General features: G+C 40.3%; 1 protein-coding gene across 12 annotated transcripts in view; it reads left to right on the forward strand.

Moving 5' to 3' along the window:
* The window catches only part of LOC132394331 (cilium assembly protein DZIP1-like), a 167,112-nt gene that overhangs the window by 46,051 nt on the left and 97,699 nt on the right, over positions 1-23,362 (forward strand). For 10 of the 12 annotated variants that reach the window (XR_009512274.1, XR_009512275.1, XM_059970341.1 and 7 more), the window contains one exon: positions 7,191-7,334. The exons of the other annotated variants lie outside the window; for them this stretch is intronic. Coding sequence is in view for 8 of the 10 variants with exons in the window: in XM_059970341.1 (XP_059826324.1) it covers positions 7,191-7,334 (144 nt within the window). In the remaining 2 variants the exon portion in view is untranslated. The remainder of the gene's footprint in view (positions 1-7,190; positions 7,335-23,362) is intronic. 12 annotated transcript variants of the gene reach the window in all.

Genomic DNA, 23,362 nt, shown 5'->3' on the forward strand with positions numbered 1-23,362 from the left:
ATAGACTTCCTCTCTGTTCCACTAAACCTTCAATCTTGGTGTAATCCACAAATTTTCTGATTTAGTTGATCACATTATCATTCAGATCATTGATATAGTTGACAAACAACAAAGGACTCAGCACTAGTAACAGGCCTTAAGTCAGACATGCAATCATCTACAATCACTCTCTGGCTATTCTCATGAAGCCAATGTCTAAACCAATTTACTACTTCATCTTGAATGCTGAGCGACTGAACCTTTTTGACCAACATCCCATACGGGACCTTGTCAAAAGCCTTGCTGAACTCCAGGTAGACAAAATCCACTGGCTTGCCTTCATCCACTTTCCTGACAAATTCTTCAAAAAACACTGTAAGATTGGTTTGACATGACCTACCACACATAAAGTCATATTGACTATCCTTGGTCAGTCCATGTCTATCCAAGTACTTATACATCCGGTCCCTTAGAATATCTTCCAATAACTTTCCCACAACTGATGTTAAACTCACAGCCCTATAATTTCCTGGTTTATGTTTAGAGCCTTTTTTAAACAGTGGAACAACTATTGGCTATCCTCCAATCTCCTGGTATCTCTCCTGAACTGCCTCCTTCTCCTTTGACCTTAGGCCACAAACTTATCGATCACCCCTGCTATGGACACTTCCTGGAGGTCCAAGATCCATATGCTTCACGACTGCTGGACTAAGTGTGTAAACATAGGAGGGGACTATGTTGAAAAATAAATGTGCTAGGTTTTCTAAAATCGACTCCTTCCATCTTAGGCCACAAACTTATCAATCACCCCATCGTATATGCAGTTCAGGACGCTTGTCACACCATGCTGAACGTTTTGATTCCTGACTGTGCCTGAGATCTTACAACATCTGTCTCCACAACCTCTCCGCTAACTGTTCTGGCACTCTAGTTCCCATTCCCCCTACAACTCTCATTTAAACCCCATCGTGCAGCATTAACAAGCCTTCCTGCCAGGATGTTATTCCCTCTCCAGTTCTGGTCTAAACTGTTCCTTCTGAACATGTTCAACCTTTCCTGGAAGAGAGCCCAATCATCCAAAAATCTTATGCCCTCTGCCTTACACCATCTTATTAGCCACGTATTTAGAAAATTATAATCTCCAACTACTACAATCTCTTAAGCCGACCGGTGGCGTAGTAGTATCTGCACATCATTTCAAGACGCATGGTCTGGGATTCGATTCATGCTCTTTATCTGTGCCTGGTTGAGTGTCAATCTAGCAACTCTGCCTTGTAAAAAATAGACAAAAATGCTGAATAAACAGCAAGGTTGCCTCCAGTTGCATACAAGGCACGGAAAAGAATAACAACAACTACAAATCACACAGATAACTGCAGTCTTTATGAATGTTCATTGCTCTGATTCTCACTGACTATTGGTGGGTTCATACAGTCCCATTAAGGTGATCACCATTTTCCCTCTAAGGTGTGCGTGCACACGCGTCTTTTGCTACTAGTGGACAAAGGAACTTAAACTGCACACGAAAAGTTATCTCTACCTCACTGGCATGTTAAGTATATTTCACATTCATACATAATCACATAACTTTTTCCCGTTTCTGATGCGGACAGTGTTGACAACAGTTTGTGATGATTTGTCTGCAGATTTTAGAAATTACTTATTTATACTGTTTTTATTGGGAGAAATTATTGGTTTATTATGTTAAATTCCAAAGATGCAAAGGGCATGAAATGCAAAAGAACTGCTCATTTTGAGTGGAATGGCTTAATGAAAGAGTACAAACTGCTGCACCTAAATCTCATGAGGTCAGGAATGGGCAGCTGTGAGAAATATTTATGTACAATACGGAAGCTGGTTGTCTGTGCATTTTGTTGTGATGCAAAAGTTGCTGGAGAATTTGCAAGCAGTAAGAAGTGGAGTGATATTTGGAAACGGGACTTTTTAAAGTGTCATTTAGCAAGCATCACATATGGACAGTGTGCAAAATCTCCAACGAGAATATCCTTCTACAGACCTGCTCTGTATGTTTTGCGAGAGTGCAAATGAATGAGAGCGAAAGCGATCAAACCCAGAGAAGATCAAAGTTCTTATTGACAACGAACAACAAACTGGACTTGGTAGTTTATTATCCTTGGAATAACTTCAAGTTTACTTCTACTTTCAGTGTGCACAGGCTGTTGTCACTGGGCAAAAAACTGGTCAGAACAAGATTTTTTGCACACACTGGTCGTTACAAATTAGAGGGAGCGTTGGTGATTACCACTTCTTATTTTTCAGTTCCACCCATATAACCTTACGACAAGAACCTGTAGGAACATCCAAGTATGTTGAGCATTGCAGCACAGTACAGACTCTTCAGCCCATGATGCTGTGCTGACTTTTTATCCTATTTGTAGATCTATCTAACCCTTCCTTCTGCATAACCCTCCATTTTTCTATCATCCATATGCCTCGCTAAGAGTTTCTTAAATGCCCCTGACGTATGTGCCTCTACCACCATACCTGGTGTCCTGTTCCATGTGACAACTGCTCTCTATGAAAAGAGTTTACCTCTGACATCCTCTCCTATATACTTTCCTCCATTCACCTTAAAATTATGTCCTCTTGTATTAGACATTTCCATCTAAGAAAAAAACTGTCTGGCAATCAATGAAGTCCTTAGTGAGGTCGATTAAAGCAGTTTGAATAAAAAAAAGCTAATAGCCGGGAAAAAAAAAACAATTATGAGTAAATGTGATCATTTGTATTTTTGACCAATGAGTTGAAAATCATGTTGCACATAAATATGCAACAATAGCCTTGTGCTATTTAGAGAAGGTATATTTAAGAGAAAATATGCAATTATAAGCAAAGATGGTACTGAAAATTTAGGGTTGAATTTCCTGCTTTTCTCTGGATTAAACCTGTTTTCAGTAGCACCCCACTATTGTGGGAAAGAGCTTTTTGGCCTAAATGTTTCAGTAAGGACTTGAATCACAAAGCAAATTTATAGATTCTGGAATTTGAAATCAAAACAGAAAATACTGAAAATACTCAGAAGGTGAATGTAGAACAAAACAGCCAATGTCATGGATATTTTCAAAGAAATTCTGTATCCCTTGTAAATGAGTCATGATTGTAGAGTTATATAGCTTAGAAGCAGGCCCTTCAACCCAACTCATCCATGCCAGCGAGCTGGTCCCATCCACTCGTGTTTGGTGTATATCCCTTTGAATGTCCCTGCCTAATATACTTAACTAAATGGCTTGTAAATATTGTTGTTGTGCCCACCTCAATCACTATTTCTGGTAGCTCATTCTAAAGATGCACCACCATTCATGTGAAAAAGCTGCCTCTGATGTCCCCTTTAAATTTCTCACCCATGGTCCAGCTCCTATACCCTCCTGTTTATAGCACCCACTCCCTGGGAAAAGGACTATGTGCTGGCACCCTATCTATGCCCCTCATGATCTTATACACTTCTCTCAGGTCACCCTTCAATTTCCCAAGTTCCAGGGAATAAAGTACTGGACTACACAACTGCTTCTTGTAACTCAAGCCTCCAAGACCTGGCAACAACCTGGTAATCTATGATGCACTCTTTCTAGTTTAATAACATCTTTGATCAACAGAGTGACTGAAACTGTTCTCAGTTCCAAGTGCAGTCTCATCAATATCTTATAGAACTGCAACATAACCTCCAAACTTCAATGGTCAAAGTCTATTCTGATGATGACCATTGTGTCAATGCCCAGTCCAACTGTGACACTGCTTTCAGTGGACTATTCACTTGCACTCCACAGAGCCCTTCTATTCACTTTACAACTTCTGTGCTAACTTCATCTTCCAAAATACAATACCCCACATTTACCTGGATTCAAAGCCATTTGCCAATCATTAGCCTACATACCTGAATAATCAAGACCATGCTGTAATTTTCATAACCTTCTACACTATCTACAACACCACCTATTTTAGTATAATCTGCAAATCTACTAATTGTGCCTCGTAATTCATTTCTAAGTCATTTATATAATATGAGAACAACAAAAATCTCAGCACCTGTGGCATATTACTAGATACAGACCTCCAGTCTGAGAAACACCCATGAACCAATACCTTCTGCTTCCTACTACTGAACCAATTTTGAATTCAATTCTCTAGCTCATCTTGGATTCCATGCAATTTAACCCTCCAAACTAGGCAGTAGGCAGGCAAGTGGGACCTTATCAAAGGCTTTGCTAGAATCCGTATCGACAGTGTCTGCTCTCCTACCCTCATCTACCCTGTTGGTTACTTCCTGAATGAACACCAAGAGAATTGTCAGACATGACTTCCTGGACATAAAATTATGGAAGCTGACTGTTCTGGAATCAAATCCTGTTTCTCCAAATGTTGGTTGATCCGGTCTCTCAGAACCCCCTGCAGCAATTTCCCTTTAGCTGATGTCAGATTCACTGGTCTTCTGGTTTGCGATGGTGATGCTGTAGGTGAGGGACAACTTACTGGCAGTTACCAAAACAAGAAGCACAGCCAAATACTTTATTAATAACACTTCTCCTGAAAAAAAATTATGGTAAACGATCACTGCAATTGATGAAGGAACAAGTGAATCGAGGGTCGAAACTTGCAGGTGTGAGGCAAAGTTGGGGTAAGCTCGAGGTATAAATTGGGGTGAGCAGATCAGAGAAGAGGCAGATTCGGGGCTTGTCCATCCACTCAAATCGAGAGTGAGGTTTGATCGATCTAAGTGCTGGGCCAATTTGGAAAGGTCAGGTATGGGTGGGGTTCAGGCCCAGAATGTATCGATACGACAGAGCCCCAGTCTTAGAGCGAGGAACAACCCAATGTTTACATGATTGAAACACTGAACCAGATGGATTGAAAAGGCAGGGTGTTGAAACTAGAGGCGAGGGTCAGGCCAGTTCTGCTCACTGATCTGCAATGTTTACTCTGCTCTGCACTGTTCTGAACTGAGGCAAGGCTGTGGCCTGCTCTGGCTGCTTTGCACTTCGTGTCTGTGGGCTGTGTTACATTTACTCCGCTCTGTGCTGCACTGAGGCAAGGCTGTGGCCTACTCCAGCTGCTCTGGGCTTTGTGTCTATGGGCTGTGTTACACTTACTCCACTCTGCGCTGCACTGAGGCGAGGCTGTGGCCTACTCCAGCTGCTCTGGGCTTCGTGTCTGTGGGCTGTATTACACTTACTCCGCACTGTGCTGCACTGAGGCAAGGCTGTGGCCTACTCCAGCTGCTCTGGGCTTCGTGTCTGTGGGCTGTGTTACATTTACTCCGCTCTGTGCTGCACTGAGGCAAGGCTGTGGCCTACTCCAGCTGCTCTGGGCTTTGTGTCTGTGGGCTGTGTTACACTTACTCCACTCTGCGCTGCACTGAGGCGAGGCTGTGGCCTACTCCAGCTGCTCTGGGCTTCGTGTCTGTGGGCTGTATTACACTTACTCCGCTCTGTGCTGCACTGAGGCAAGGCTGTGGCCTACTCCAGCTGCTCTGGGCTTTGTGTCTATGGGCTGTGTTATATTTACTCTGCTCTGTGCTGCACTGAGGCGAGGCTGTGGCCTACTCCAGCTGCTCTGGGCTTTGTGTCTATGGGCTGTGTTATATTTACTCTGCTCTGTGCTGCACTGAGGCAAGACTGTGGCCTACTCCAGCTGCTCTGGGCTTTGTGTCTGTGGGCTGTATTACACTTACTCCACTCTGCGCTGCACTGAGGCGAGGCTGTGGCCTACTCCAGCTGCTCTGGGCTTCGTGTCTGTGGGCTGTATTACACTTACTCCGCTCTGTGCTGCACTGAGGCAAGGCTGTGGCCTACTCCAGCTGCTCTGGGCTTTGTGTCTATGGGCTGTGTTACACTTACTCCACTCTGCGCTGCACTGAGGCGAGGCTGTGGCCTACTCCAGCTGCTCTGGGCTTCGTGTCTGTGGGCTGTATTACACTTACTCCGCTCTGTGCTGCACTGAGGCAAGGCTGTGGCCTGCTCTGGCTGCTTTGGACTTCGTGTCTGTCGGCTGTGTTACATTTACTCCGCTCTGTGCTGCACTGAGGCAAGGCTGTGGCCTACTCCAGCTGCTCTGGGCTTTGTGTCTGTGGGCTGTGTTACACTTACTCCACTCTGCGCTGCATTGAGGCGAGGTTGTGGCCTACTCCAGCTGCTCTGGGCTTTGTGTCTATGGGCTGTGTTATATTTACTCCGCTCTGTGCTGCACTGAGGCGAGGCTGTGGCCTACTCCAGCTGCTCTGGGCTTCGTGTCTGTGGGCTGTGTTACACTTACTCCGCTCTGTGCTGCTCTGAGGCAAGGCTGTGGCCTGCTCTGGCTGCTTTGGACTTCGTGTCTGTGGGCTGTATTATATTTACTCCGCTCTGTGCTGCACTGAGGCAAGGCTGTGGCCTACTCCAGCTGCTCTGGGCTTCGTGTCTGTGGGCTGTGTTACACTTACTCCGCTATGTCCTGAACTGACGCTGAGGCTGTGGCCTGCTCTGTGTTTCTTTTCTGAGCACTCACTTTTATTCGAAGATCTATTTGCTTGTTTTTATTGTTTGCAGGATTTGTTTTTTTCCTCTCTGCACAGTGGGAGTTTATCGTTCTTTTTCGTGGGTTCTTTTGGGTTTGTTGTTTAGTGGCTGCCTGTAGGGAGATGAATCTCAAGGCTTTATAATCACTAACTTTGACAATAATTGTACTTCGAACTTCTTAGCTTCCTGGTTTGTGTTTGCTAACCCTTTTAAACAATGGTACCAAATTAGCCACTTTCCAGTCCTCTGGAATATCATCTGTGTCCAGCGATGAAGCAAAAACTTCTGCAACCAATGTCCCACAAGTCCAACAATACAGTCGGCAAGGATCTGGGGATTTATCCACCTTAATGCATGTTAAGGTCTCCAGGACCTCCTCCTTGCTAATTTATGTGTGGTCCAAAGCAGCACCACTTACTGCCCCCACTACCTTAGCATCTATTGTTTTTGTCACTGAAAGTATTTATTTAAAAAACCTTAACTATTCCCTTTGGTGCAAGAAGATGCTAAAGGAAATGTACTGAGCTAGCCAGTAATGACAAACTGAAATGCAAAAACCCACAAAATCTAAGCACTTGCAAATCCAATGAGCTGTGAGCATTGTTAATTCAACAGTAACTGCAAATTTTAAAACATTTCAATTTGAAGTAGTTTTTATGTATTTTTATTTAATGCCTTTTTTTGTGTGTGCGTCTTGTAAAGGATGTTCAGCAGATAAAAAGTACAAGCTTGCAAATTAAATCTCACCTTGGCACATTAATAAATGAACTTGAGAATGATACAAAGATGGAAAGTCAGCGAAACCAGCAAGAAGTGAAGGATCTCAAGTTATTTTTAGAAAATCAGGTATATTATGTATGTAATTTTAAGGATTATAATTCCAATGATACCATTTGAAGGATGCATTAATATAAAAAGTTGTACCTTATATTCTTTTAACTCCTCTGCTTCAAATCATTGTTTTCTTAGGTATGTCTCTAAAAAGGATAATGGATGATGCAATAGTAGGTACTAATGCAACATTACATCTAAGTATTAAGGAAATTAAAATTACATAAAGTATGAACTGAAAATCGTTCAGTGGCTTGTATCAGTAATTAATAAAAATACCTGACAGTTCTTGCTTTGAGAGATTTTGGATTATATACGCTGAGCACAATGGCGTTTGGCAAACCTGACATTTTAATCATGAACAGAAGGAGAATTAAAAACAGAAGCAGGATTACAAGACATGAGAAAATCTGCAGATATATATAGTGTGGCGAAGCATGGTGCACAGATTTTTAAAAAAGATATACAGTGCAGAGTAGGTTATTCTGGCCCGTCTAGCCGCGCTGCCCCAGGAACCCCCAACAAACCCAATTTAACCCTAATTTGACCATGGGACAATTTACAATTGCCAGCTAACTTACTCAGTAGGTCTTTGGACTGTGGGACAAAACAGAGCACCAGGAAAACCCATGTGTTCCATAGGCAGAAAGTAATGAGTCTCCTTACGGATGACACTGGAATTGAATTCCAAACTTGATGCCCCAAGTTGTAAAAGCTTTGCTCTAACTGCTATGCTATGCTACCATGGCACCCAATTTTGCATGATAAAAGTTGTTGGGTGTACAGAATTGAATTGACTAAATATGCTTGTGTATACACCACTCGACTATTGATCCTGGCCACATGTGATGCCCGTGGACATGCACAGTGTTCCAAAATGATGTGAAATTTAAAATTTTACGCCACTTGTGTAAATTTCTTTTGGGCATTCAAGGCTTGCAAATTATTCACATCAAAGTAGGCTGTAACTGGTAATATTATGCTTGGCTTTCTGCTGTGGAGTTCGATTTATTTGCTGCCTTGCATGTAGGTATATTCATAGAAATAGTTTATAATGATATACAGCATGGAAACATGCCCTTCTACCCAATTGCAACCAAAATTTCCTATCCAAGGTTGTCCCATTCTCCAGTATCTAGGCTATAACTTTCTGAAGTTATCTGCCAACTGTATTATAAAAGTTGTTATTACACCTGCTTTAACTACTTCCTCTGGCAATTCAATCTATATTATGTAAAAAATAATGTCCCTCAGGTTCCAATTAAATCTTTCCCCTCTCACCTTAAACATATGCCTTGAACCTCTGAACCTAAAGTTCTGTTTTTAATTGTTTTTCACTGACTGCATTGTCCACCCCACTTAGCCAGTGTTCGTAGGGACTACTGATTCTTAGCTCCATTCAGCTCCTGGGTAAGCCCATGTTTCTTGGACTCTTGTTTGAACATTTCTTCTCAGTACCTTCATACTGAGACAGCATTCCCAGTAGTGTTCCATCCTTTATGTGGGGCAAAAGCTATAATGCTGCATTCTCCAGTGCTACTCTAACCCATGATTCCTATGTCATGATGTTGTTTGTTGATTATAGGTCAGCGTTTAACACAATCATTCCCACAGTCCTGATTGCTAAGCTACAGAACCTTGGCCTCTGTATCTCCTACTGCAATTAGATTTGCGACTTCCTAACTGCAAGACCACAATCTGTGCGGATTGGTGATAATATCTCCTCGCTGACGATCAACACTGGGTGCACCTCAGGGTTGTCTGCTTAGCCTACTGCTCTAGTCTCTCTGTACCCATGCCTGTGTGGCTGGATGTAGCTCAAATGCTATCTATAAATTAACTGATGATACAACCATTGTTGGGAGAATCTCAGATGGAGACGAGAGCGTGTACAGGAGTGAGGTATACCAGCTAGTTGAGTGGTGTCGCAGCAACAACCTTGCACTCAACATCAGTAAGACCAAAGAGCTGATTGTGGACTTCATGAAGGGTAAGATGGGGGAACACATGCCAGTCCTCTTAGAGGAATCAGAAGTGGAGAGTGAGCAGTTTCAAATTCCTGGGTGTCAGGACCTCTGAGGATCTCGCCTCAACATATTGATGCAGCTATAAAGAAGGCAAGACAGCTGCTACATGTCATGAGGAGTTGGAGGAGATTTGTTTTGTTACCTAAAACGCTTGAAAACTTCCACAGATGTATTTTGGAGAGCATTCTGACAGGCTGCATCACGGTCTGGTATTGGGGGTGTGGATACTGCACAGGACTGAAAGAAACTACAGAAAGTTGTAAAATTAGTCAGCTCCATCTTGGGTCCATCCGTAGTATCCAAGACACCTTCAAGGAGTGGTACCTCTGAAAGATAGCATCCATTATTAAGGAGCCCCATCACCTAGGACATACCATCTTGTCACTGTTACTATCAGGAAGGAAGTACAGAAATCTGAAGGCACACGCTCAGTGATTCAGAAACAGTTTCTTCCCCTCTGTCATTCATTTCCTCAATGGACATTGAATCCATGAACACTACCTCACTTTTTAATATATATTATTTCTTTTTTGCAATATTTTAATTTAAATATTTAATAGGTATAATGTATGGATCTATTTCTTTTAGAGAAATGACCCCCTCCAGCACTATGTATTGACCTGTTTTCTACACATGCACATTGTTCTCTCTCTCTCTCTTTCTCTCTCGCTGCAATGTGAATACACCAGTTAAAGCTAACCCCTAGTTGCGTGCTTTTATTTAATATATATGTAGTTGTGCACAGACACAACAAATTGGCGACAGGTATGAACCGGAGTGTCAGAATATCACAAACTGCACCAATAGTTACAGAATGAAACAGTGAGAGTTAAACGGTATGAGAAGGCTGGCATAGATGCAACATAGGAACGAATGAGTAACAGTGAAAGACGCACTGAATTTAAAGAGAAAATAACATGGCGCTGGCTTCAGTCGGGCAAGATGACAAATTTGAAGGCTGGGAGTTGTATATCGAGAGGGTTGAACTGAATTGTAATGCAAACAACATGGAGGAGCTAAAAAAAAGCCCTTGGCTTAATGAGCCCTGGAACATACAGTCTCTTATGCAAGCTAGTAACCCCCGAAAAGTTGGCAAGCAAGACATTGGAGAAAATTGTTACAATTTTACAAAATCACTTGAGCCCTTAACCACTGACAATGGCTGAGAGATTTAGATTTTCCAAAAGGAACTAGTCAAAAGATGAAAGCATTTCTGAATATATTGCAGAACTGTACACACTTTCCCAGTACTGTGACTTTAGGGATAGATTTTCTGATGTACTAAGGGAAAGGCTCATATATAGCATGCATAGTCAAAACACTCAAAAGAGGCTACCATCGGAAAGAGACCTAACCTTAGAACAGGCATTGACCGTTACAATATCTTTAGAGACTGCAGCAAAGGATGCAGCAGAACTTTAGAGGTTAGAATGTGAAATGCATAAAATGTCCCTGAATGATGCAAAAAGCAAGAAGTGTTATAGATGTGGCAAACCCTTCCATGATGCAAATGACTGTTCAAAGAAAAAGTATGCAGCAAGTGTCACAGACAAGGTCACATTCAGAGAATGTGCAAGACAGACAAAAGCCTGAATGAAAAATCTCAAGCACAAAACTGAACAATTGCATAATGTTACTGAATGTAAAACAGAATCAGACAACATAGAGTCTGACAAAGGTGAACTATCATGCCTAGAACTGCACTGTATAACTGAAGCAGACCACAAAATAATCTGGATCATAATGGATGTGTCTGGTGTAAAACTAAAAATGGATCAGGATATCAGCAATGTCCATTATTCTAAAGACTGAGTACAACCATTCTAAGATACCATTAGAGAAGACCTCAATGATGCTAAAGACTTAGATAGGTGAAAATGCATCTCCCAAAGGCAAACTGACAGTAAATGTGATGTATGAAGGCCAAACACAACAGTTAGAACTTTATGTATTGAGTAGTGGAGGGACAGCACCTTTTAGACATGAATGATGGAGAAAAATCCAACTAGACTGGCACTCAATCAAAGCTCTCAGTGTGACATCAACAGGCAACGGCTGCCCAAATAGTAGCACTAACTTGAGACAGCCGCAGCTGCTTAATTAATGATAATCAGAAAGTGTTTGAGAAGGGAATAGATAAACAGATTGAAGACTTCCCCAAAAGCTGTTCAGGATGCCAAAGTGTTCAAAATACACTCTCATAGGCGACATTGTGTTACACCCGTGGGAGTGGCTGTCTTTACCATGGCAAAGAGTACACATTGACTTTGCTGGGCTATTCATGGACTTCATGTTTGTGATTGCTGTGGATGCTCATTTGAAATGCTGGGAATTTATACCAATGAAGTCAAACACCTCATAAAAAGACTGTCTCGTTCTGAGGATTATCTTCATCAGAAACTGCTTACCAGAACAAATTGTGACTGACTACAGACCACAATACATGTCTTTCCGACTATTCATGAAGAAAACTGGCATCAGGCATTTCAAGCCAGCTCCTCACCACCCAGCAGCAAATGGGTTAGCTGAAAGGTTTATCCAAATCTTCAACATCCATTAAAATGATGGACAAGGAGGATACTTCTGTAATGCACAAGGTGGACGAGTTCCTTTTTGTGTATAAGACCTCTGTTCATGTGACAACAAATTAAACACCTGCAATGCTGTTCATGAGCAGGAATCTGAGATCTTGCATAGACTTCCTGAAACCAGACCTCTGGAGGAAAGTACAGAATAAACAGTTCAGCCAGTTGCCAAGAGAAGTAGCAAGGACCATTGATATTGGACAGGAAGTTCTAGTGTGTGATTACTAAGAAGGCAGGCGGACACCTGGTAGGATAGCTATAAGAACTGTACCACTGATGTACACAGACATGAACCAGATATTGGATGCTCAACCAAAAAACACTACTGCTCAACCAAAAAACACTACTGAGTCGATTGTATCCAAGAAGACGGACACATTACAGTCACCAGACATACCTCTCAGTGATGTCACCGACAGCAACATAACACTGGAAGCTGAGAACGTTGTCTTAGACAAGACACCTACCAGACCTGATGTCGCTCCACAGGTCCAGAGGCGTGATGAGAACATTATTGTAGAGAAGACACTTGCCAAGCCTGATGCTATTCCAGAGGTCCAGAGGCGTGATGAGAACATTATTGTAGAGAAGACACTTGCCAAGCCTGATGCTATTCCAGAGGTCCAGTGGTGCTACCCTGGAAGAAAAGGAGCACCACCGATAAGACTGAGCCTTCAGAACTGTGAAGTTAGTTATGGACTGTTACTGTAAAAACATGTTTATTTGGAATATAGGTTGATGAAAGGGAAATTGTATGTTTTGTACATATACAGTTTTACGTTGCATTAATCTAAAGGGGAAGGAAGTGTAATGTATGGAACTATTTCTTTTAGAGCAATGACCCCCATCTTCACATTACGTACTGATCTGTTGTCTATGCATGAGAATTGTTCTCTTGTTCTCTCTCTCTCTCTCTCTCTCTCTCTCTCTCTCTCTCTCTCTCTCTCTCTCTCTCTCTCTCTCTCTCTCTCACTGCAATGTGAATACATCAGTTAAAGTTATCTCCTGCATACTCCTAATCTCCTAATTAATTAATTGATACGATTAATAATAATTAATTAATCTCCTAATTAATTGATATGATACGTAGTTGTGCACAAACACAACAATATACATATATACTTACTTTAATTGATTTTTTTGGTATATTCTGATGTATTGCATTGTACTGCTGCTGCTGAGTTAACAGATTTCAAGACATATGCCGGTGATATTAAACCTGATTGTGATTCTGATTCTTCTCTGTTTTATGGATGTCCCTTTCCCTCACATCTCTTAATCTTAAACCTGACATTGGATAGGATCCTGCATGACCAGATTCTGTCTCTACCTATCATCCCCCCCCATTTGCCCATCTGATATGCCACAATACTAAAATCTATGGACTACCTGAACTCTTCCCAACAAAGGTTGAGTCAACTTGGGAAAGCCCTTTCTTCACAAAGTATATGTTATCAGTACCTTACATGTTGTATTCTTTGGAATTTTGTTGTCAAGGGGCATTTTATAGAACTGATCATGTTCCCGCAACACTTCAGTTTAACGTGCGGTTTCTCATGAAAAGCTAATAATTCCTGATTTTGGAATTTTCTGTGTTTATAATGCCAGGCGTATTTGTTTTGTTTCAGTAGGCACATAACCTTGCCTGTTTGATGGCACAGAACTACTTTCCCTTATCAGGATTGCTGCATTTGCTGGAAACTTTGTATCAGCCTCTTTAGATCGAATCCTATCATTAACTTCTTTTGTCAGACAAGGTTGAATCATTTTTTCCTTTTGTGTTTTGGCACCAAAGAACAATGTACAGTTACAGGTCCTGCATTTATTCCTTGAGCTATTGTCCATCTATTGTGATTCCTTTCAATGAATTTCCACAAACTGTCTGTTACAACTCAGATCTCAATACTTTGTTCGGATTTAGGATACAAGGTTCACATTCCTTGTTTATGAAGAATTCTGTTATGCTATTGTCATCCTATCCTGAACAACCTCTTACAATGAGATTATCAGTTAATTGTTGGTACCTTCTGCAACCACATTGTACCAAAGTTGGAAGGGATTGGAGGAGTGTCAATTCACTGGCCTGCCTTGTCCCAGAATGTGATGCCAAGTTTCCTGAGTGTTGTTGGTGCTACATTCATCCAATATGGAGAGGATTCCATTACATTCCTGAGTTTGTGCGGTGCTAAAACTTTAAGAAATTAGGTGACAAACAAGCACTTGAAGACCAAATTATTTATGTGAGTATTTATGTAAATAGTTTAGTTGAACTTCTTTTCAATGTTACCTCCTCAGGATGTTGATGGTGGAGGACCTGACGATGTATTCCTCACAGAATCTCCCCACTTCTGACCTTACAGTGGAAGGAAAGATATTGCTGAAGAAGCTGAGTGTTGCCCAGTTCAGGACAAAAACCTGAGAATACATTAGGTTGGATGATTAATCTCCAACAATAATATCTCCTTTTGTGTGACATGTGACACCACCTTGTGAAATGGTTTCTTCCTGGTGCCTTGCTTTACTGAAGCATTTTTGTGTTAAGGCAGCAAATCTAACCACATCACCTAATTTATCATAAGGTCTGGAAGCAGTGTAATGTGTACTAAACTAGTTTGGACAGGTACTCGTGAGTAAGTATTACTTAATGATACTGTTGGTAAACACCTCCATCACTTTTTTTCATATTTGGAAGTGAACTGATTGAGTTGTAGCAAGCCTGATTAAAGTTGTCCTGCATTCTATGGACGAGGTAAACCTGGGTAATTTTCCATTTTGTCAGGTAGATAATTGGGTTTTTAATTATACAAGAATAGCTTGCTTAGAGACGCAGCTAGTTGTGGGATGCAAATTTTCAACCCTGCAGCTGAGATGCTGTCTGTATCCTCAACTAATTCTGTGTCCAGTGCAGTTGGTTTTTTTTACATCACATTGAGTGAATTGCATTGGCTAAAGATGATTGATTTTTGTGACAATTTGGATCTCAGGAGAAAATTGTGATTGATATTCCATGGCTAAAGATAATTGTAAACTCTTGAACCTTTTCCTGTGGGATTTGCCCAATGTGATCCCTGTCATTGGACACTGGAATGTCATTGGGTCTCCATTTTCCAATTAGTTGTTTAATTGTCCTTTAAGGTGCTACTGCTGAAGCTTTGGCTTTGAAGGCTTTAGCATGAAGGCTGAGTGGTGGTAAGTGAAGACAAAGCAAGGTCTTTTATCTTCCTCTGTAGTCTTAGTGGTTTAGAGATATTGGCAGGCCAGTCACATGCTCCTCCTGCAGAAAGTGGGAGATCAGGGAAACTTCAGTGTTTCAGGAGATTATATTTATAGGACTTGTTCAGAAACATTAGTGATGTTTATTGTTTCATAGAATAGGTTAAGTGAGGTGGTTGTACCAAAGGTATAGGTAGCCGGAAGAGGGGTAGATAGGGAGTGTAGGATTTCCATATGGCCATTCCCATCAGTTTGGATACTCTTGGGGAGGGATCTGATCTTTCAGAGGAGAGCAGCAGCAGCAAACAGGTCTGTGACAGAATGACTAGCTCTAACGTACAGTAGGGGGAGGTGGAATAAGGAGAGCTGTGAATTCATGGAACTTGTAGCCACAGGCAGCTGTGGAGGCCAAGTCATTGTGTATATTTAGGGCAGAGGTTGATGGGGGCATGAAGGGATACAGGAAGAAGGCAGGAGATTGGGGCTGAGAGGGGTCATGATGAAATGGTGGAGCAGACTAGATGAGCCAAATGGCTTAATTCTGCTCCTGTCTTATTACTGGAAGCTGCAGCTCAGCAGGGCTAAGCAAGTTGTTTGTGTAGAAGGCCATTGTGCAGAAGCTTTGTGAGAGTGGATTCCCATGGAAACCATGGAGTAGTGATTGGGGCTGAAGTCATGACTCATAGAGACAGAGTGAAATATATTCTGCTTTGAGTTGTGTTTAAGCTGAACATTTTATTGGAAGGGCATTCCAGAAGCATTAACAACAAATTTCTTCTACACTGAAGTGAAAGATTGATTTTGAAATAACTGTGTCTGAAGCAAATTACTCTGCCAGGAAAACTTTCATTTCTCATTATTCACTTGTAGATAGTGATAAAGTGTAAATTTCCACATTTTATGACATCATAATAACTTGATGACATTATTTGTTAATAATGATAGTACTTACACATCACATCATAACATCATAGTGAAATGTGGAACTTAGAAGATCAAAGCAAGAAATCATGAACATTTTTTACATCTGCTTTGAAATATGGCATCTCATAGAAGGCTGACTCCTTGTTGCTCTGGGTCAACTGAACAAGATTCATGTTAGTTTTTTCCTTGATACCTAAATATTCAATCCGGAAATATAGGAAGTATAGTGTTAGATAGGGGAATGGAAAGGAGGTTCTGTGGATGAGAATGAGATTTCTGAATGGTATGTCACCTCCCCAGTGCAAGGGTCATCTCTGGTCAAGTCCTCAGCGTTCTTAAGTAGGAGGGTAAACAGCAAGAAGTTGTGGTCCATATAGGTACCAATGACATATGTAGGAAGAGTGACAAGGTTCTGTAAATTGAATTCAGGGAGTTAGGTACTAAGTTAAAGGACAGGACCCCCGGGGTTATGATCTCAGGATTGCCACCTGTGCCACATGCTAGTGAGGTTTTTATACAGTTTAACATGTAGCCAAGGAGTTGGTGTGGAATGGAGGACATATGAATTTTGGATCATTCAGCTCTCTTCCAGGGAATGTGGAACTTGTACAGTGAGATGGTTTGCCCCTGAACTAGAAGGTTTGCTAATGCCACACTGGGTGGGGGTTGAAGCTGTAGTTGCAGGCGGATAGGAACCAGAATGTCTGAACAGTTAGTGTACAGGTTGTGGAGACGTGTTGTTAAGACCTCAGGCAAAGTCCACAGCGAAAAGCTTGGTGCGATTGATGTCCTGAGTACGTATATTTCAATGCAAGAAGTATCGTAGGAAAGGCAGATTAGGTCAGGCTGTCGATCAACACCTGGAATTATGATTTTGTAGCCATTATTGAGACTTGGTTGCAAGAGGGGCAGGACTGGCAGCTCAGTTTTCTGGGGTTCCATTGCTTTAGATTTGGCAGAGCAGGAGGGGTTATAGGTGGCATTACTAGTCAAGAAAAACGTTACTGGAGAACTCATTTGGTGAGGTTTTATGGGTGAAACTGAGAAATAAGAAAAGTATGACCACATTAAGGTATGTGAGCAATACTTGATTTGCTATTAGGGAATGAGACAGGGCAGGTGACAAAAGTTTGTGTAGGGGAACACTTTGCATCTAGTGATCATAATGCCATTAGTTACAAAGTAAATATGCAAAAGGATAGGTTTGGTCCGTGGATTGAGATTCTAAATTGAAAAAAAGCTAATTTTGATGGTATCAGAAAGGATCTAATAAGCATGGATTGGGACAAGCTGTTTTCTAGCAAAGGTGTACTTGGTAAATGGAGGCCTTTAAAACTGAATTTTTGTGAGTACAAGGCTTGTACATGCCCATCAGAATAAAAGATAATGCTAACAAGTGCAGGGAACCTTGGTTTTCAAGAGAGATTGAGTTCCTGGTTAATAAAAATGGAAGTGCATAGCAGATATAGGCAAGTAGGAACAAATGGAGTATAAGAAATGCAAGAGAACACAAAAAAGAAACATGAGAAAATCTGCAGATGCTGGAGATCCGAGGCAAAACACAGTAAATGCTGAAGGAAATCAGTAGGTCAGGCAACATCTACGGAAAAGAATAAACAGTCGAAGTTTCGGGCCGAGACCCTTCATCAGGTCTGGAAAAAGAAGATGAGAATTCAGAGCAAGAAGTTGGGGGTAGGGGAGGAAGAAGCACAAGGTGGCAGGCGATAGGTGAAACCGGAAGAGAGGGAGGGGTGAAGTAATGAGCTGAAAGTTGATTAATGAAAGAGGTGAAGGTCTGGATGAGGGGGAATCTGATAGGAGAGGGTAATAGACCATGGAAGAAAGGGAAGGGGGATGAGCACCAGAGGGAGGTGATGGGCAGTTAAGGAGGTGGGAGAGAGAAGGAAAAAGGAATGGAGAATGGTGTAGGAGATGGTGAGTAGGGGTGGTGTGGCAGTTACTGGAAGTTCGAGAAATTGATGTTCATGCCATCCAGCTGGAGGCAACCCAATCAGAACCATGCCCATCTCTCCTCATAACTACAATCCTACTACTAATACTCTTCCACCCTTTCTTTTAAAAAAATTTTTTTTTATTGAGTTTTCGATGATTACAGAAGAAGAAAAAAAAGTTATCAACCCTTGCCCCCTCCCCTTAACCTCTCCCCCCAACATATCCCTATAGAAAGAAAGAAAGAAAAAGAAAGAGAAGAAGAAAGAAAGAAAGAAAGAATGCCTGGATATCGAAAGATCCCCACATGCTCAATGGCATTCATAATAACTTTAGTATATATATATTTATTTCTTTCCCCAGATAACCAATAGTTTTGTCTTCAGAGCATCTATATATTTAATCCTGTCTTTTGTAAATAAGGGCGCCAAATTTTCAGAAATGTTTCATATTTATCTCTTAAATTATAAGTAATTTTTTCAAGTGGAATACAGCTGAAGATTTTGTTCTTCCAACGATCTATACTTAAGTATGAATCCGATTTCCAAGTAACTGCAATAGCTTTTTTGGCTACTGCCAATGCAATTTTTTTGAATTCTTTCTGATATTTATTCAGTTTGGGTTTTGGTTTTATCCCTTCGATATCACCTAATAAAAATAGTATTGTGTTATGTGGAAGTTGTGTTCCAATAATTTGTTCCAGTAGAACTCTTAAATTTGTCCAATAAGGTTGAATTTTGGAACAAGACCAAGTAGAATGTAAAAAAGTACCAATTTCTTGATTACATCAAAAACATTGATCAGATAAATTTGGGTTTAATTTATTTATTTTTTGTGGTGTAATATATAATTGATGTAAAAAGTTATATTGCACTAATCTTAACCGGACATTTGTTGTATTTGTCATACTGTCAAGACATAGTCTTGACCAACTTGTTTCTTCAATTTTTATATTCAAATCAGTTTCCCATTTTTGTCTTGACTTATGAATTCCTTGTTTAATTGCCTGTTTTTGAACCAAACTATACACACAAGAGATAAATTTTTAAATTTTTCTTTTTTGAATTAAAGTTTCTATTTCACTAGGTTTCGGCAATAACATTGTTTGACCCAATTTATTTCTTAAATAAGCCCTTAATTGGAAATAACAAAAAAGAGTGTTATTTGATATTTTGTATTTATTCTTTAATTGATCAAATGACATTAAAATACAACCTTCAAAACAATCTCCTATATATCTAATCCCTTTTTGAAACCAGTTGTATAAAAGTTGATTGTCCATTGTAAAAGGAATAAGTTTATTTTGAATTTAGGATCTCTTTGCTAATAAAGATTTCCTCATCTCAACGTCAATATTTATTTTGTTCCATAGATCAATCAAATGTTTTAATATAGGAGATTCTTTCTTTTCCCGTATCCATTTAGATTCCCATTTATATATAAAATCTCCTGGTGTATTTTCTCCTATTTTATCTAGTTCTGTTCTTACCATGCTGGCTTATCTTTATCAAAAAAAGATGCAATAAATCTAAGTTGATTTGCTTTATAATAATTCTTAAAATTTGTAAGTTGTAATCCTCCTAGATCAAATTTCCATGTCAATTTTTCCAACGATACACTTGACATCTTACCTTTCCAAAGGAACTTCCTCACACATTTATTTAACTCGTGAAAAAAATTCTGGAATAAGTGTTGTAATCTAGGGAATATATTCATTTTAACAGCATTTACTCTGCCTACTAATGTTATTGGTAATGTCATCCATTTATCAAGATCTTCTTGAATTTTTTTCAATAATGGTAAATAATTTAATTTATATAAGTTCTTTATATCGTTGTCAGCTCTTATACCTAAATATTTTATACCATTTATCGACCATCTAAATTGAGTTATTAATCGACATTGACTATAATCTCCTTTAGTAAGAGGTAGAATTTCACTTTTATCCCAATTTATTTTGTAGCCTGATATTTTCCCATATTCTTCCAGTCTAGAAGATAATTTACGCAGCGGATTCAATGGGTTTGTTAAATAAATCAGAACATCATCAGCAAATAAATTAATCTTGTATTCTTCCTGGTTAACTCTAAAACCCTTAATATCTGGGTCCGTTCTAATTAATTCAGCTAGTGGTTCTATCGCCAACACAAATAAAGCAGGTGATAATGGACAACCTTACCTAGTTGACCTTGTTAACTGAAATGATGTTGAAATTTGACCATTTGTCACTACCGTAGCTTTGGGATTAGTATTTAAGGTTTTAATCCATTTTATGAAAGATGATCCTAATCCATATTTTTCCAATACCTTAAATAAGAAATCCCATTCCAATCTATCAAATGAATTTTCTGCATCTAAAGCAACTGCCACACTAATTTCTTCCTTCTTTTGTGCCAAATTAATTAAGCTAAGTAACTGGTTTACATTATCTGCCGATTGTCTATTTTTAATAAATCCTGTTTGACCAGACTAAATTCAAGTTAAATTAAATCACCTCTACATGATACCCTGCTTGTCTAACAGTCTCTTGAAAGCCACAACGCTATATGCATTCACCACTACCCTGGCCGCTGTGCCATGCACCTATCACTCTCAAAAAAAAAACTTGTCCCACACATCTCCTTGATACTTTCCCCCTTTCACAGTTAAATACATGTCCTGTAGTACTCGACTGTAGGAGAAAGATTCTAACTGAAGAGTCCAGAGCTAGCACATTCCTGTTTGGGTGAAGGGTAGATGTACCAGTTTCAGGGAATCCTGGCTCATGAGAGCTAGCAGGAAAAAGAAGGAAACATACATTACATTAAGACAGCTGGTTATGAATATATCCCTTGCTGAATGTTTTTTTAAGTCTAGGAGATCATGCCAGATGAGTCTTTTTGGAATTTTTTTGAAGAGTTAACTAAGGAGGTAGATTAAGGTAAGGCTGTGGATGTTGCTTATAGCCTTTGACAAGGTCTGATCTGGAAGCTTGTGTTGCAAGGGATCTGGCAAGGCAGATTCAGAATTGGCTTGGTGATGAGAATCAGAAGGCAGTGGTTGAAGGCTGGTCCTCTGACTGGAGGTCTGTGACTAGTGAGGTTATTCATTATTTACATAAGTGATTTGGATGAGAATGTACAAAACACTATCTGCAAGTTTGTTGATGATACAGACTTAGGGGGTCTTAGAGATGGTGAAGCAGGTTACAATAAGTTGCAAAGAGATCTTCAGTCTCTCACTGCTGCAGTCCGAAGTTCTCACCTGCTTTGAAAGGGTGACAATTATATCAGTGCCCAAGAAGAGCGGGGTGAGCTCTGTCAAATGACTATCACCCAGTTGCACTCACATCTACTATGATGAAGTGCTTTGAGAAGCTGGTCATGACCAGAATCAACTCCTGCCTAAACAAGGACTTGGGCTTGCTGCAAATTGCTTATTTCCAATTGTGATATTTCTGAACACATCCACAATATCCTGAAAAGGCAGGGTGAGCAGGCAGAAGTCGTGGTACACTTTGGTACCAAAACCATAGGTAGAAAAAAGGAAGAAGTCCTGAAAACAGAACATAGGGAGTTAGGAAGGAAGCTGTGAAGCAGGACCTCAAGGGGAGTAATCTGAGTAACCTTGGGATTGCTGCCTATGCCATGTGACAGTGTGGATAGGAATAGAATGAGGTGGGAGATAAATGCATGGCTGAAGAATTAGAGCATGCGGCAAGGATGTGGTCATAAAAATCATAAATTACTAGTTAAGAAATATATATATATCTCTATATGCTTTATAGTAAATTATGTATGTGTGTATGCATATATATGTGTGTGTGTGTGTGTGTGTGTGTTTATATATAAATAAGTAGATAAGTAGTGCAAAAAGAGAGGGAAAAATGCTGAGGAAGTGTTCATGGATTCATTGTGCATTCAGAAATCTGATGGCAGAGAGGAAGAGCTGAAGGCTTGACTGTGTGTCCTCAGGCTCCTGTCCATCCTCCTCTATGCTATCAATAAGAAGAAGGCATGTCCTGGGTGATCGGGATCCTTAATTACGCCTGCTACCTTTTGAAGGTGTCTTGGATGCTGGGGTGCCCATGATGAAGCTGACTAAGTTCATAACTTTCTGCAGCTTTTTTGATGCAACCAGTGAGAATGCTCTCCACAGTACCTCTGTAGAATTTTTTGAGTGTCTTTGCTGACGTACAAAACTTTTAAGGATCAAGTTAACTTTTAAGCTGGAAGTTTTACTTACTATCAAGAATTATATGGATTTTATTTTCTGACCCTCACCTTGCATCTGAGCATGCTAGAGTATTCAGTCTGCTCTGACAGGAGTAAAATATATGATAGCATGAATCAGTAAGTGTGCTCAAAGAAGGACCTCAGTACTTGGGTAAATGCATGGGGTTGTGCAGAAAGAAAAACCATGAAGAAATGAAAGGAAAGCTCTTGGAAATAGACCAATGTACTGAGGAAACCTTGACAGATGCTCTGTCTGGATCACAAGTTATAATTCAGAGGATTTGATTGCATATTTAGTAAACATAAATTTCTTGCCTTGTCAAAAGATTATGTTAAACCTACAAACCACATGAAAGAATAAAAATATTATTGCCATTTTAATTGACCACTTAGTTTCCACTATGTGGGAAGAGACAAAATCAAGATTAGGTATTCAGAAAGAAGTTATAGGTGGGAACAGCTAAAATTTTTAGTTACGTTATTGTTAGCCACCTAACAAATCATATTGAATCTTCCAAAATATACTTGACAAAAATGAGCAATACACACAAAATGCTGGAGGAACTCAGCAGGCCAGAGAGCATCTATCGAAGAAAAGTATAGTTGACATTTCGGGCTGAAACCCTTTGGCAGGACTGGAGCACTCCCCCCCCCCCCCCCTTTCTTCCATGGCCTTCTGTCTCTTTCTCCAATCAACCTCCTAGTTCTTTGCTTCATCCCTCCCCCTCCAAGTGTCACCTATTGCCTGACATTTCTCTCCCCCCCCCCCCCCCACCTTTCAAATCTACTCCTCAGCTTTTTTTCTCCAGCCCTGCCGAAGGGTTTCGGCCTGAAACGTCGGCTATACATTTTTCCATAGATGCTGCCTGGTCTGTTGAGTTCTTCCAGCATTTTGTGTGTGTTGCTCAGACTTCCAGCATCTGCAGATTTTCTCTTGTTCGTGATTTGACAAAAATGAAGTTTCTTTAATGTCATTATGGTTTTCTAGAAAATGCAGAAAGATGATTAAAAATAATGTGCAAAAATTCACTGAGTTTTACCCCTGTATAAAAATTGATTAATCAGTTGAGTTATTGAAACATTAAAACATCTTTGGAAGAATTCTCTAATAATTTCATTTATTTGTATTT

The sequence above is a fragment of the Hypanus sabinus genome, chromosome 5 (genome assembly GCF_030144855.1).
Source record: "Hypanus sabinus isolate sHypSab1 chromosome 5, sHypSab1.hap1, whole genome shotgun sequence".
Classification (NCBI taxonomy): domain Eukaryota; kingdom Metazoa; phylum Chordata; class Chondrichthyes; order Myliobatiformes; family Dasyatidae; genus Hypanus; species Hypanus sabinus.